Genomic DNA, 14,119 nt, shown 5'->3' with positions numbered 1-14,119 from the left:
CAGGAGGGGACTCAGATCTCCTTGCTTGCCTTCTTCTTCCCCTTCTCTCTTTTTCCTGATTTCAACCCCATCACCTTCCACAGCTGGAGGAAATTTAGTCTTTGTCATATGCTTCTTTACCAATGACTTCTAGGAAAACTTCACATTTAGACCTCCAAACTTGTATTCTTAGCCTATAACGGTAATTTTTGGAACTTAGAAATCCCTTGGGCTCTCAACAAGTTCTGTGTTTCAAGATTTAGTATGAGGTCTCCAAAACAGCCTCTACTGAGCAGTGACATCTCAGTTCTAGCCAGGATCTATCCTTTCCCAGATACTTATTGATATAATAATTAGGGAACCTTGGGCCATTGTGATTCATAAGGATAAGAAATACATCAGTTTAATATTTTCAAAAATATGCTCCCCTTATATATTCAGTCAACAAAGGCGAATGGAGTGTAAGGTATGTGCCAGGTCCATGTCCCAGGTCCAATGGGTTCAGCAGTGAGCAAATCACAAATATCACTGCCCTCATGAAGTTTAGTTGATGTGTAATAGACAAAAGGGGGAGTTGACGGGGAGAAAGAGAAACAAGATGAAGTATTGTTAGTTAGGGAAAGAAAAAAAGCTACACACAAAAAAGAAGAGGAATAACTATAAGAAAATAACATTAAAAATGAAGTACAAGGGTACTGGGATTTCCTGAAAGGTTGAGGACTGGGGTATGAGAGGGGAAGTCACTAAAGGGGGAGGAGGCAGTTCACTGGGGACCCCATTTAAACTATTCACAAATCGCTATCCCACATGCAGCCTCACCTAGGCCCAGAATCCAAGAGAAACTCCATGCGGTGGATCAAGCAACTGAAGGGAAAGGTGATTCAACCAGGAACTCTAAGATCATGACAAGGGCCCCAAAGGCAAGGACTGAATGTGTCCAAACCTCTGGACCAAAGGGTAAGCTGGGGACTGAATCTGCCATCCGATTGCTCAGTGTGGGAGGGCCTCTCAGGGGGCAGGCACAGGGTTGGGTATTATGTGAAGGAAATGGTAGAAGGGAGTAGAGCAGACAAGACAGCAAGGAGCTTCTGGACTGAGAGTGATTGTGGAAAGAAGTTAATGCAGTGCTCTCAACAAGCAGGTCAGTTCAGCTGTGCCACATGGACTCAACATGACCACTTCCCAGTGTCTACTGTTTACATTTCTGTTAGTAGAGTCACCACTGTTCCAATGGGTCTGAGGGCTTCTGTCAGATTCATGCTTGTTCCATGGGAGGAGTGGCACCAATCCTCAAAGTGGACACACTCTTAAGAGTATTTCTTAATGGCTTATTTCTAGATGTGAAGTAGCTAAATCAATATTTAAAATTAGCACAGACTGATGATCGTATTGTTGCCATTTTAGACTCCCATTGACAGCGTACAGATGCTCTTTTTCCTCCACCTCCACCAAAACTAGAAATAATAGAACTTTTCTGTGTTGACAGATTAAAAACAAAGAATGATATTCCACCCGTGTTTTCCTTGGAATCTTTTTGCATCTTGCTTGTGATAGATTGTATTACTGCTCACTGATATCTCAGAAGGTTATAAACCCTTGCCCTGTGGACTCCAGTGTGGCCATTCACTTGACTTGGCCAAAGAAATGTGGACAGGTGTGAGGGTCACTTCAAAGCCAAAGCTTTAACAACCTTTGTATCACCTTTTTCTCTGCCATGGGACCAACAGTGTTCTAGAGAGAGATTGCTCTGTTCCCAGGATCCATGTATGTCAATGACATGGAACTGCATATGATGAATGTATGTCAATGACACGGAACTAGCTTGTGATAAATGAGTAACATTAAGGAGAAGTACAACTGGGTTGTTCTAAGCCAGCACTTGGCAAACTTTTTCTAAAAGGGCCAGATAATGGTTCAAGATTTGTCGGCCATACAGTCTCCAGTGCAACTACTGTACACTGCCACTGTAGAATGAAAGGAGCCAGAGACAATTATATATAAGCAAATGCAGATAAAACTTTATTTTTATTTTTTATGTTTATTTTGTTAGATTTTACTTATTATTACTTAATGTTCATTTCACAAGATTCATATCTATCTTGTTTCTCCAAAGTGGTAGAAAGACAGAAAAAAATTACATTAAAATAGTTGATATAGAAAACATAAAAATCTGTTTCAAACTATTGATGACATTAATTTCTTTCATTTTTTTTTAGAGAAGAAAAGGAAAAAAGATGTTGATTCAAGTTCAACAAGAAAGTGTCAGAAAAACATTCCTCCAAAGGGTAAGCCAGAGGCAGGGACTGTCCATCAGACTGCATGGCACCCTGGCCAGCAGCTGATTGTCTGTCTTCCTGTCTTCTTCTCTTTCCTTCCCATCCTTGTCCTCCTCTGCATAGGTTCTCACCTGCATTCTTCTCTGCTCTAACAAAATGTCACACCTGACACTCCAGGTGAAAGCCAGTGCATACCTTGGGTTGCCTACCCAATCACCAACTTCTCCACTGGGATGGATTCTTCAACACAGAATCCACCAACAAAGACCCAAAATGTTTAAGAGAAAATGACTGAACCCATGAGTCAAGTTCTAACATCAACTTCTACTTCCTTCATTGTAAAATTTGGTGAAAACTCTTAGGGAAGCAAGGCCCTGATGGTGTTCCTATTTGCAGAGAGCTGAGCTTTCTCTTCCTGTGATAGACAGGGGTGCCGGACTGGTCTCTGTGGATCAGCCCCTTGGCTTGCTTCTGCCCCCTGCACTCCGAGACCTCTTGGGGTCATTCTCCCCCTCTCTTCCTCCTCCTTTTCCCCCTCCTCTTTTTCTGCCTGCACTCATTTTTCTTCTGCTTTTGTGACACTTCTTCAGCACTATCTCCTCTCACTCTCCCTTCCCTTTATGGTTCAGTGACAGTGGTCTTTTTTTCCCCATGAATGTATTGAATTTACTGTTGAGGTAGAACAGATGCTACTTGAGGTAGGGCCCACAGACTGGGGCCATTGACAAGTCTGTGGCAGGTCTGCAAAAAGAAGGAGCTTATAAATTATCTGCGACACCGAACACTGTCTTTACAGACCATCTCAGTGGAGATGCCTTGATATCCATTTCTTTTTCTTTTTTCTTTCTTTCTTTCTTTTTTTTTTTTTTTTTTTTGAGAGAGAGTGTGACAAAAGTAAATGAGTTCCCCAGGGGACACCTGGGCAGAGGGAGAGGGAGAGAGAGAATCCCAAGCAGCGTCCACACCCAGCGTGGAGCCCAACATAGGGCTAGATGCCACAACCTTGAGAGCCTTGATTCTATTTTGATCAAGCTGCTATCTCTTAACACATCACATGTTGAGTAGCGCTCGTGTAATAGGCCTAAGAAAAATGCATGTACCATAAATGTACACCTTGAGGAATTAACACAAAGGAAAAACTCACATGTAGCTGGCACCTAGGTCAAGAAACACAACATAACCCACACCCACAATCCAACCCCTACCCACATGCTGAGTGCCCCCACTAGCCTGATTTCTCAGAGATGGGCCATTTTGAAACTAGATGCTATGTCCTCCTTTCCTGCTCATGACTTCCTCAGTGTGTCCCCCCTCATACACTCCCTCCCCAAAGCTAATAATCCCCCTTGCTCAACTTCCCTTTGCTTCACACCCTCAGGCCTCAACTTGAAGTAAGCATTCTCTGTCCCAGCAGGCAAGGATAAGTCTCCCTGACATGACTTCATAGAACCCGGTGTTGTTTTTCTTCATGGCACTTGTCACAACTATAATTAACTATAATTAACTGTTGACTCTGTGAAGGGAAAATGAGATCAGTAAGCAGTCAATCTTGCTCATTGCTCTACGTCCAACTTCTTCATGCCTCACAGGGTTTATGCTTAAATAACTGCCAGATCAATATTTTATCCGTTCTTCTTTGCAAAGTATGAATACCAATATCAGAGCCTCAGTTTACTCATACAATGCAGTATGAGCTCCAATGACTACTACCATGGAGCTCCAGACCTTTCCCCAGGCTATGTCTGTCCATGAATGATTCTCACCTTTTGCCTTTTCCCTATGTTCATCTATCCAATCAGTAATTACTTTTTTTCCATTCTGTTTTTCCTTGTCTCTGTTAGGCTTTCTTTTTGTTTCCTCCATCATGCTTTTCATTCCCATGAACTCTCTTTGTTAATTGCTTACTTTTCATAACAGGTTCCTCACTATTTGCTCACACTTATAAATGGTGATCTCATAGATGTGGGAGAGCTCCAGGCAGGCCTTCTCCTCAGGGTTCCATCCTTAAAAGCCTGTTTGCAAGAGGAAGAATAAGCCAAATGCAAAATTATTGGGAACAGATCAGAGAGCTGTCCCTCCTTAGATACATGGTGGTGGCTTTGGAGCTACTCAGGACCCAAGGTCCTGCCTGACTTGGTAAGCTGCCTACACCAAGAAAAGGACAGAGTCTTGCTTGTGCCCACATCTCTGCACCCTGGCTTGCTGCCCAGAACTGCCAGCGCCACCCACTGTTCCTGCATCTGCTTATAAGGATGTCTGGGACCTGTATTTACCATAGGGAATTAAGAAATTAGTTCCATGAGACAGAGAACTATACAAGGTCCCCAGTGCCCTGCTAATCCCCCTTGGGATTTGCAGTAGTCCAAAGTTGCTTGTGGCTCTGCCTTGTCACCCACATTAGGAAACCCCAGGGACAAATCTTTCACTCAACTTTGACAATAATATGCACTTAACATAAACTTGCAAGTAAATTGCATAGTCAAGACTATACGCCCAGCCAATCTGGCTCCTGAGGCTGAGCTGTCATCCTCTGGGCCATATTAGTTGAGTAGCCAGAGTCTGGAGACAAGTAGTGGAGCCGGCCATTCCATGCAAGAATCCCGGCTGGCTCTTGAAACTAAGTTCTTCCTACCCCCTATTCCTACCCAGGCTTGCTATAGACCCTGCCCTTCCTAGACTGGACATCTTCTATCATTCTATTCAGGGGAGTCATCAGTCCTCAGGGATCTCTGCTTTCTTATCTGACTCCAGTTCACATCTTTCCAAAGTAACTAATGGGTTTCTTCACCATTGATGCTGCTCTGTTCTTTTTCCAATGGTGCTCTCTTTTTCATACACTTCTTTTTGGTTTTTTTTTTTTTTTTAAGACTTTATTTATTTATTTATTTAACAGAGAGATTTAGATTTAGATTTAGATTTAGATTTAGATTTAGATTTAGAACAAGCAGGTGGAGCAGCAGCATGAGAAGGAAAAGCAGGCTCCCTGCTGGGCAGAGAGCTGGACACAGGGTTTGATCCCAGGACCCTGGGATCATGACCTGAGCTGAAGGCAGAGACTTAACTGACTGAGTCACATAGGGGACCCTCCCTTTGGTTCTTTTAATAAGTATTTGAGAAAGTTGGACTGGTTGTTCACCTAGACTTATTCCACAAGTAACATCCTGTATAAGCAACATAAGCCATAGGAAGAGCTTTCTTCTTGCCCCCAGAGACAGCTCTTGCAGTCTCTCTGGAATGAATCCATCTACAGAGAGGCTGGGACAAAAAGAAGCAGGAATTGTTGATATTTATTTTAAACTTTTATAACTTCTTCTCCTGAATCAATATCCCACATCCCCACTCAGGGTTTCACAGTTACCAAATCTCTCCATGTGCAATTTGCAGATTAGTCTAGAGTTCTTGCGGGTTTTCTTTTTTATTCATAGGGAAAGAAACAGAAAAATAATAAAATGAAAAAGGACGCAAAAAATGAAGACTGACGATAGTAACTCAGTGCTAAGCATCACACTCATGCTGCCTTGGTTTAAATCAGGAGATAAGATTATAGGAAAAAACCTTTTCTCTAGCCACATGTGCACCACAAAATATTTTGAGCAGGCAACTTCTATTCACACAGAAGGATAAGCAGGATGCTTATGAAATAAAGGAAACTTAGGTGATGGCCAGTTAGCTTATGAATTAAAACCGTTATATGTTTTACTAACCATTTTGTTTGATGTAATGTTGGTGGCAATGGTTTGGTTTATTGGAAACTGCTCTGTCCATGTTAGCTAACCTGCCTCTTAAAATGGAAGACCCCCTGCCAGTTGTCTCTGGTGCCATTTACATGATAATTGTTATTACTATTATCAGAATTCAGGGAAAGGAAAATCCATGAAGAAAAGAGAATGAAGACTGAGCAACACTACACTCTTCTACTTTCCTTTCTACTTTCAGAAAAACCTGAAGATGAAACTGTAGATTTTCTCTCTCCTGAGCTTCCTGTGACCTGTGGTGAAGCCAAAGGGATTTTATACAAAGAGAAACTGAAACAAGGTGAGCTTCTCATTCTTCTCTTTGGAACCCCTAAAACCACTAGAAGAGAGAGAAGTGCCAGTGTGTTGAATCACCCAGAAAATGATCCCTGCAAGCAAGGTTCCTGAGAAAGAAGTGCTTGCTAAGAAAGAATTTTTAGTTTTCTGTGTCATGGTAAACCTGGCAGCTGGGCCACTCTACTCCCACAAGGAAGTCATCCATGGACCCAAAGGCACTACTTGCCTCATGTAGATGTCACAAAAAATGCAAATCCTCTCCTACTCCCACACCACTCCTGCAGGTTTTAGGGCTTCCTTCAGTCTGAGAGAGGAGGAATCCAGACTCTTTTGCTACTGCTCCCTCCCTACAGGGAGGCTCTCTGGACCCAGGCAGGTGGAACAACCATAATTAGGGATTTGAGGTTTAGGGTGAATTCACAGAGAATGAAATTGGATCTAGGAATAGTCCATCTTTATCTTACAGGCTCCTCAGAGAAATGCATTCGGAATGAGGAGGGGGTTTGGTTCACACCAAAAGAATTTGAAATCGAAGGAAAACGGGCACATACAAAGAAATGGAAGGAGACTATATATTGCAGAGGAAAGACCTTAGGAGAACTGCTGGAGGTATTTAACAGAGAACAGATGGGTGATGGGTTTAATTCCTGGAAGGATAAGTGGAATTCCAATAGCAGAAATGTGAAGGAATTTCCTTTAGGATTCAAAAGCATGATTGAGAAAGAGCTAGATTTTTCATAGAAAAATTTGTGGGTGAGAAAGTTAGGAATGCAGAGTGGTGGTACCCACAGCAGAGAATGTTAAATGTGAGGAAAGAGCTGTGAGGGTGAGGTCTGGAGAGTTTTAAGAAGCTTAGACTGGGGGTATTAGATGGGGTGAGCTACGGGGAAGCCAGATAGAGACACAGACCTCTGAGACCTTCCTTGCACCCTCTGCCCAATAAAGACCTCCTCCATACCCAACTACCTGGACCCCTGGGTGACACCTTTCCAGACCATCCTGTCTGTCAAGCAGTCAGTCAGTCCCTCGTTTATACTTCCCCGGCTCACAATCTATTCTGTGAGCAACAAACAAAGCAAGTGGTCTTTGTGATCCCAGAACCCAACACAAAGCCTCCCCAAAACACTAAAAAAATTATCACTGGGATGGAATCATAAGGACTTTACCTACAGAAGGAAAAGTGGAGAGGAAAAAAATGGGTGAGAAAAGAACTGGAAAGGACTAATGGGTCTTGGGCTTGAGCAATGGGGGAAAACTTATTTTGTCAAGTGAAGTCCAGAAGAAGAACTGATTGGAGGATGGAGCTAATGTTTCTCTCAGACACCATGGGTTTGAGACTGAGTAGGATGTCCTAGTACAAATATTCACTAGGAAGTGGGAATTTCGATGTGGACAAAAGAAGAGGCTCTAGAATAACCTCAATCACTGACCCCTTCTCTCTTTCAGAAAGGACTTTTGCTCTGTCCTCCAAGAAGTGTCAAGAGAGAGGTAAAGAGCAGGTGAATTTCTACCACATTTTCAGTCTCCGTATTGCAGACTCTGCATCCAAAGGCTTACCTTTGAGTCCTCAAGTTCCCCAGCCCTGGGTCACCTTTACTTTTAGGCATTGCATCCTCATGACAATAGCATTGGCACACTGGTACATGTATGTGCCACCATAATTTCACAGTTCATTTAATATGGGGCCAAAAATAACTCTTAAAATAAAAGGACAGAAACTGATGATGTACATGTGTTTTAGACCTGGATATTTGGGTGAATACAGACCAAAGTTGTCAGAAATAGAGTGCTCTAGTTTGAAAAGTAATTATGAAATAGAGATAGATAAGAACAGTATGTGGAAGAGCAAGAAGACCATCCTTGATTGAACGTAACTATTCCTCAATTCAACATGCTCACTATCAACAGTACCAAAACAAAATAGTGTTTGAACTGGGCTTTGTCTCAGCAGAACATCCCTCCAGGTGAAAATGGCAGTCATCATTGTCTTGTGCTCCTCCTCCTCAACCTTCTTCACTTGCTTAAATATGCCCTCCAGATACAAATCTCACTCATGAACTTCCCATTGATCTAAACCTTAGGCAGAGGCAATGGTGCCTTTCTCATGTCACCCTGGAGGCTGCCCTGACCCTTGGCTGGATTCATTCAAAGTTTAAAAAGCCAAAGAGTCCCCCAAAGCTGTTTATTTTATAAAATATCTTGTCCATGCTGATTTGAAATATCTTAATGTGTACAGGGGTGCTCCTTGTAATAGCCAAAAATTAGGGAAGAATACAAATGGCCATCATTATTATAAAACAAATGGATACATCTACTGACGGGTGTTCAAAAAAAAAAAAAAAGCATGGTCATAGACTCCTCCTTAGTCAATAGAAAACCACTCAAAGGTTCTGAAATCAAGAAAGTTTCAGAAGTTTAAACTAGTAGTAGTAGTAGAAGGAACCCGATTTTGTTTATGTGACTATGTAGGTCTATGATTGAAAATATATCTGAATGAATTGGTTATTTTTGGCATAGGATTATATAAGACATTGTTTTCCATATTATATGTTTATGTACAGGTAGAAAATGTCCATTTATTACTTTTGTAATGAGCAAACAAAACAATAAAGATATTTTAAATCCAGAGCATTAATCAATGGTCCCAATATTATAGTTCCTTCTCACTCATAATGTTACACTGAGCAGGGAGCCCAACACAGGGCTCGATCCCAGGACAACAAGACCATGACCTGAGCCCAAGGCAAACGCTTAACCGACTGAGCCACCCAGGCATCCCTCCGAGTGCCTAGTTTTGAGAATGGACAAAACATTTCCATCCCTTATGTCCTCAGCCAGGTCCTTGTACTTGTGTCGTGGACAGTCGAGGGTAGTGGCAGGATTTCTCTCCTTAGATACGACTGATCCCCAGCTCCTTCAGTCCTTTCCTCCAGCTCCTGATGGTCTATTTCCCACCTTTTCAACACCCAGAAAGATGCCCCTTCCTGCCTCCTACCTTTAGTACAGAGAAAACATGTTCTTATGTATGGAGCCCCACTGTCCCTCTTGCGGGGTCAGGAGTAGAACCAGGGGCTCCTGCCTGTAGATTTTATCCAGCAGTAAAAATCGCTTGTAGAATTTACTGGATCACATTTTAAGGCCATGAGAAAGACAATGATTTTAAAGGCTCACGAAATGACCCATTTATACAGCAGCTCTCTGTCTTTATGTTTCTGTTTTTTGGCCATACGTCAGGAACCATTCTGGGTCTGCCCAGCACACTTGCCTGCACACAGTGGACGGGACAGCTCTGAACCCAGAGGCACAGGCAGCCTGGGTGCCAGTCTGGCTCAGGTAGTAAGTTGTATCGACTCTGCAGAATAAAAAGACATCTCGCCTTTCCAAGCTTGTAAAATAAGAAGATTGCCAAAAGCTGGGTTTTCTCAAATTTCATGTACTTCCAAACATCTGGGATCCTGTGAAAACAGATTTCAGTTCAGTAGATCTGCATCTCTAGCCAGCTCCCAGGGGATGCTGATGTTGCTGGTCCTCAGGCCACACTTTGTATACAAAGGGCTTAAAGCATGCTCCATCCCTTCCAGCTCTGGCAAGGTGTGGTTCAAAGGCAGCTTGATGATTCTTGCCATTTGCCTGTTTGTGATAGGAAAGGCCACGCTCATCCCCCATCAGCCACCTCCCAGAGCACCATGGTCAGGCAGGTTGGAAACTTCCACTGGGCAACACACAAGGATGGCATGTTCCAAAGCCCCTCAGTGTGGGCTGATCCCAGTGCTGCTGCATTCTCTCCGCTTCTAGGGAGAAAACTCCAAGGAATGTGAGGTGTGCTGTAGACGCGGACCACTGGTCTGCTGTGACACTTGTCCAAGAGCCTTTCATGAGGACTGTCACATCCCATCTGCAGAGGCAGAGAGGTTAGTGAGACGCAGCCTTGTCTTTTGCACACGGACTCTGCCCAGGCTCTGCCTCTAGTGACAGGACCTGTGAGCATCATGGCTCAGGTATGACCCAGAGCAAGAAGATGGGGTCTATGTTCCATGTGGTTTCGTGGCAGACTCTACTTCTAAGTCTGTGACCCAGTCACCTTGCCTCCACCTTGCCACTGCCCCTGGCGAGCATCCTCTCCTAGTTTTACAACCCTGACTCCCATCCCTGGGGATTGAGGATGGGAAACACCAGCTGTTTATGTTCCCCGCTTTTTCAGAAAAGGCAGGAAACATGGCTTGGTTCCTGCATTTTACCACGGGCTCAACGGACTGATAGAAACCTGGGTTTTCCCAGGGGTTAAGCCCCAGTTTTGACACGTGGGTATGACATGCGGGGCATCTCATCTCGGGGAAGCGCAGCCCACCATGCACCCTGACACCACTTTCCGTGCACTGAGCCCCCTCGTGCCACTCTCAATGGGAGGAGGGTCATGGGCTCAAGTTCCTGCTTGGGGTTCTTGGACACTCCGGGAGGTGTCCCCCTCACCTCCCAGCTGTGTTGTCCCTTGGCCGTGCCTGAAAAGAGGACGGTGGCAGCTGTAGGAACAGGGTCTGTTTCCAGGGTCCTGGCCCTTGCTCACTCATCCCCCACCTTCTCAGGAGCCCGTGGACTTGCACCTTCTGCCGGATAAAGGAGTCTTCAGGAAGGCAGCCGTGTCACGGGGTATCTGAGGTCCCGGAGGGGCAGATGCAGCCTGAGGAGCGGTTGGTGAGTTGGGTGCCAACCCCAAGCCTTCTCACCCCAGACACGTGAGAAGTCCAACAGGTATAGGGGAAGGGAAAGGGCGCCCACAGGTGCCTGAGGGAGCCTGCAGTGTTTGGCTTCCGAGGATGGCGATTCGGCGCCCAAAGTCCAGAGTTCGATGCACCCCGCGGCTCTTTCGCAAATGTGGCTGGACAGCCGGCCATGTGTAGCTGCGCCCTCTTGTGCCTGTCTGTCTGGGCACAGGCCGGGCTTCGCTCTCTCGGAGCTGCATTTCCCTTTAAAGCTCTCTTCACATTTTACAGAAATGTGAGTTCCTCCTCTTGAAGGCCTACTGTCATCCACAAAGCTCCTTTTTTGCAGAAACCCCACATAACGTAAGTGACATTTCATGGTTCTTGTTCTCTGGGCATCTCTTTGACGGAGAGCTCTCTCTGGAATTTAGGAGTGTGACCCCTAAGGGCGCCGGCTGTTGGCCGAGAGCGGGTTTAGTTGCACAGTCTAGGAGCGGGGGGACACCCCTGTTCAAACCCCACCCTCTGCATCCGGGTTCCGGGAGCCCCAGGCGACTTGCTCTGCCTCAAGTGTACCTCAGTTTCTCTTTCTTTTAAATGAGAATGTCTTGGGGCGCCTGGGTGGCTCAGTGGGTTAAGCCGCTGCCTTCGGCTCAGGTCATGATCTCAGGGTCCTGGGATCGAGTCCCGCATAGGGCTCTCTGCTCAGCAGGGAGCCTGTTTCCCTCTATCTCTCTCTGCCTGCCTCTCAGTCTACTTGTGATTTCTCTCTGTCAAATAAATAAATAAAATCTTTAAAAAAAAAAAAAAATAAATAAATAAATAAATAAATAAATGAGAATGTCTTTCTTACAGTCGGCAGAGGGTTTAGAGCCCTTCTCATGGAGACTTCAAGTCCTGCCTCCACCATTGTTTAGCTGTGAAATCCTGAGTAGGTTGTTTAAGGTCTCCCTCCTTTGGCTTCCTTGTCTGGAAAACGGGCGTAATTATAGTACCAATCTCACAGGGTTGTTGTAGGATCATGTTAACCTAGTGGCAGTGCTTAGACCAGGTCTGGCATAGACAAGTCCAGTGCTAATATCATCACTTCTGCTGGATTCCTGTTGGATCCCTTCCAGGAATAATGGCGGTGCCAATATCACTCTTTTGGTGGCTTTGTCCCTAGATTCGAGATTATGGAGAACCCTTTAAGGAAGCCATGTGGTTGGACCTGATTAAGGAAAGGCTGAATGAGAACGTTTACACAGTGGCGTGGTTTGTTCGTGATGTGCGCCTCATCTTTAGCAACCATAAAACATTTTACAAGGTAAAGGGTGTCTCTTGGCACCCCTTTCCACTTTTCCCTAATTTCTGGGGCAGCAGAACTTTGCAAGAATTTTACCAATCTGGTCCTAGAGAAAGCTCAAAATGAGTTGGATTACAGAAGAAAGTGGCCTCTTAACTTCAGGGGTGGAGAGGAATTCAGACAGAACAGGGAGAGGGAAGCATCCTTCCCTGAAAACAATCTGTCCCCAATTCTAGAACAGGGGGATAGTCGTGCGGAGAACAGCCCATCTCATCCTGCCTCGTTCAAATGGGGAGGAAAGGTGATTTATGGTTAACTTTGTTCTCCATGCCTCAGAAATACAGAAATGAACAAAGGAATTCAACTTCATGAAATAAACTCCCAGGATGCTCATGCTTGGATTTTTTTACTCCTAAATTTTCCAGGGGACCCAAACCTCCAGAATTGCCCTCAGAGGGTGTTGGGTTCATCCTTTGCCCGCAGTGAGAGACAACTAGTTGAGTTATCTTGCAAGCCAACAGGTTGTTAACTGTAGTCTGTTGAGTTTATCCTGATTTATACTATCATTCGTACAGATACTTCTTGGGAGGTATTTAAGGAAGATTTCCATTTCCACCCAGCCACCTTCCCTTCCTCCATGGCACAAATTGGCCTGTTCATGAAGACACAAATTCTAAACTAGTGTCAGCTTGTGGAGCTGGAGGGAAAATCTATCCTGGGAGCCCCTCCATGCCTGGCCCACTGTCAGCCTTGGAGAACGGAAGGTTCAACCTTCCTTCAGAGGGTGGACTTTCAAGAAATGCTTTATCTCTGTCTGTTTTATCCCAAGCTCAGGCTTTGCAGTGATTAAAATCAGCTCTCCAGTCCTGACCACCGGTCAGGTCCAAGTTAGGAATTGGGCAGAGGCTTGTCCATTTCAGTATTGTGGCATCAGCATCTCCCTGTGCCCTGCGCACTCTGCCTGGCTGCTGGGGAAGCACAGTATTCAGGATAGGCAGGGTGGGGCTCTAAAAAAAAAAAATTTTTAAAAATGCAAGTGTTTTGATAGTCCTAATTCTTTATCCTTAAACGTCTGTTTGTTTGCTTTTTTTTTTTTTTTTCCTTTCAGGCTTCCAACTTTGGTCAGATAGGACTGGACTTGGAGGCAGAATTTGAAAAGAACCTCAAAGAAGTGTTTATTTTTTGCAAAGCCAATGAGAACAGCTTCCAGACTCGTTGACCCTGTTCTAGAAAGACTAAGACACCCCAACTTCAGGACCCAGATGACATGACCCTGGTCACCTTTAGATAGCCAGTGAGTCTGGGATGCTATTGGCTACCCTCTTGACTCAAAGCCAGAGCCTTCATACCATCAGCATGCCTTCTTTTTTTTTTTTTTTGATTCTTTCTACACCTAAAAGTGTGTGCGTGTGTGTGTAAGATACACCTCTAATCCCCAGCCAAAACCATAAGCCTCTTCTTTGTCAATATTTCCATCTCTCTTCTCCCACAGTTATCTAGTCTCTTTTTCTCAACTAAACTACAGGGATAATAGCTTCAGAATTTCTACAGTCCAACCACTATGAAAAAGAAACCAAGTTGAATCTTAAATTGTGTGGAAATTATTTTGTTTCTTTTTTATATGTATATTCTGTTATATTTTGTTTCTGTTATATAGATATATAATTTATATAAATAAATATATTTTATGTATACATGATATGTTATTTATACCATTATATATTTCATATACCATTGCAGAGAGTACTTTTTAGAATTTTGCGCTTGTATTTGTGAATGAGATTGGTCCGTAAGTTTCTGTGTACTGTCAAAATCAGATGTAGGGCTATCTCAGCTTGGCACAAGTAT

The 14,119-nt window shown here is 44.1% G+C and overlaps 1 protein-coding gene across 9 annotated transcripts in view; it reads left to right on the top strand.

Annotated features, from left to right (window-relative positions):
- Positions 1-13,861, top strand: part of SP110 (SP110 nuclear body protein) — a 34,394-nt gene extending 20,533 nt beyond the window's left edge. For 3 of the 9 annotated variants that reach the window (XM_045078877.1, XM_013046312.2, XM_013046311.2), the window contains 11 exons: positions 793-936; positions 2,196-2,264; positions 6,192-6,290; positions 6,753-6,895; positions 7,733-7,774; positions 9,521-9,619; positions 10,082-10,197; positions 10,870-10,978; positions 11,278-11,349; positions 12,152-12,292; positions 13,380-13,861. In XM_045078877.1, the coding sequence (XP_044934812.1) occupies positions 793-936; positions 2,196-2,264; positions 6,192-6,290; positions 6,753-6,895; positions 7,733-7,774; positions 9,521-9,619; positions 10,082-10,197; positions 10,870-10,978; positions 11,278-11,349; positions 12,152-12,292; positions 13,380-13,490 (1,145 nt within the window). In that variant the 3' untranslated portion in view covers positions 13,491-13,861. Of the gene's footprint in view, positions 1-792; positions 937-2,195; positions 2,265-6,191; positions 6,291-6,752; positions 6,896-7,732; positions 7,786-9,520; positions 9,620-10,081; positions 10,198-10,869; positions 11,029-11,277; positions 11,350-12,151; positions 12,293-13,379 lie in introns of those variants that run through there. The other 6 variants (XM_045078879.1, XM_013046313.2, XM_013046314.2 and 3 more) reach the window with 6 other exon arrangements.
- The last annotated feature ends 258 nt before the right edge of the window (positions 13,862-14,119 follow it).

Source organism: Mustela putorius, unplaced genomic scaffold (assembly GCF_011764305.1).
Source record: "Mustela putorius furo isolate JIRA1106 unplaced genomic scaffold, ASM1176430v1.1 tig00000275_pilon_pilon_pilon, whole genome shotgun sequence".
Taxonomy (NCBI): Eukaryota; Metazoa; Chordata; class Mammalia; order Carnivora; family Mustelidae; genus Mustela; species Mustela putorius.
This window is presented reverse-complemented; position numbering and strand designations above follow the sequence as displayed.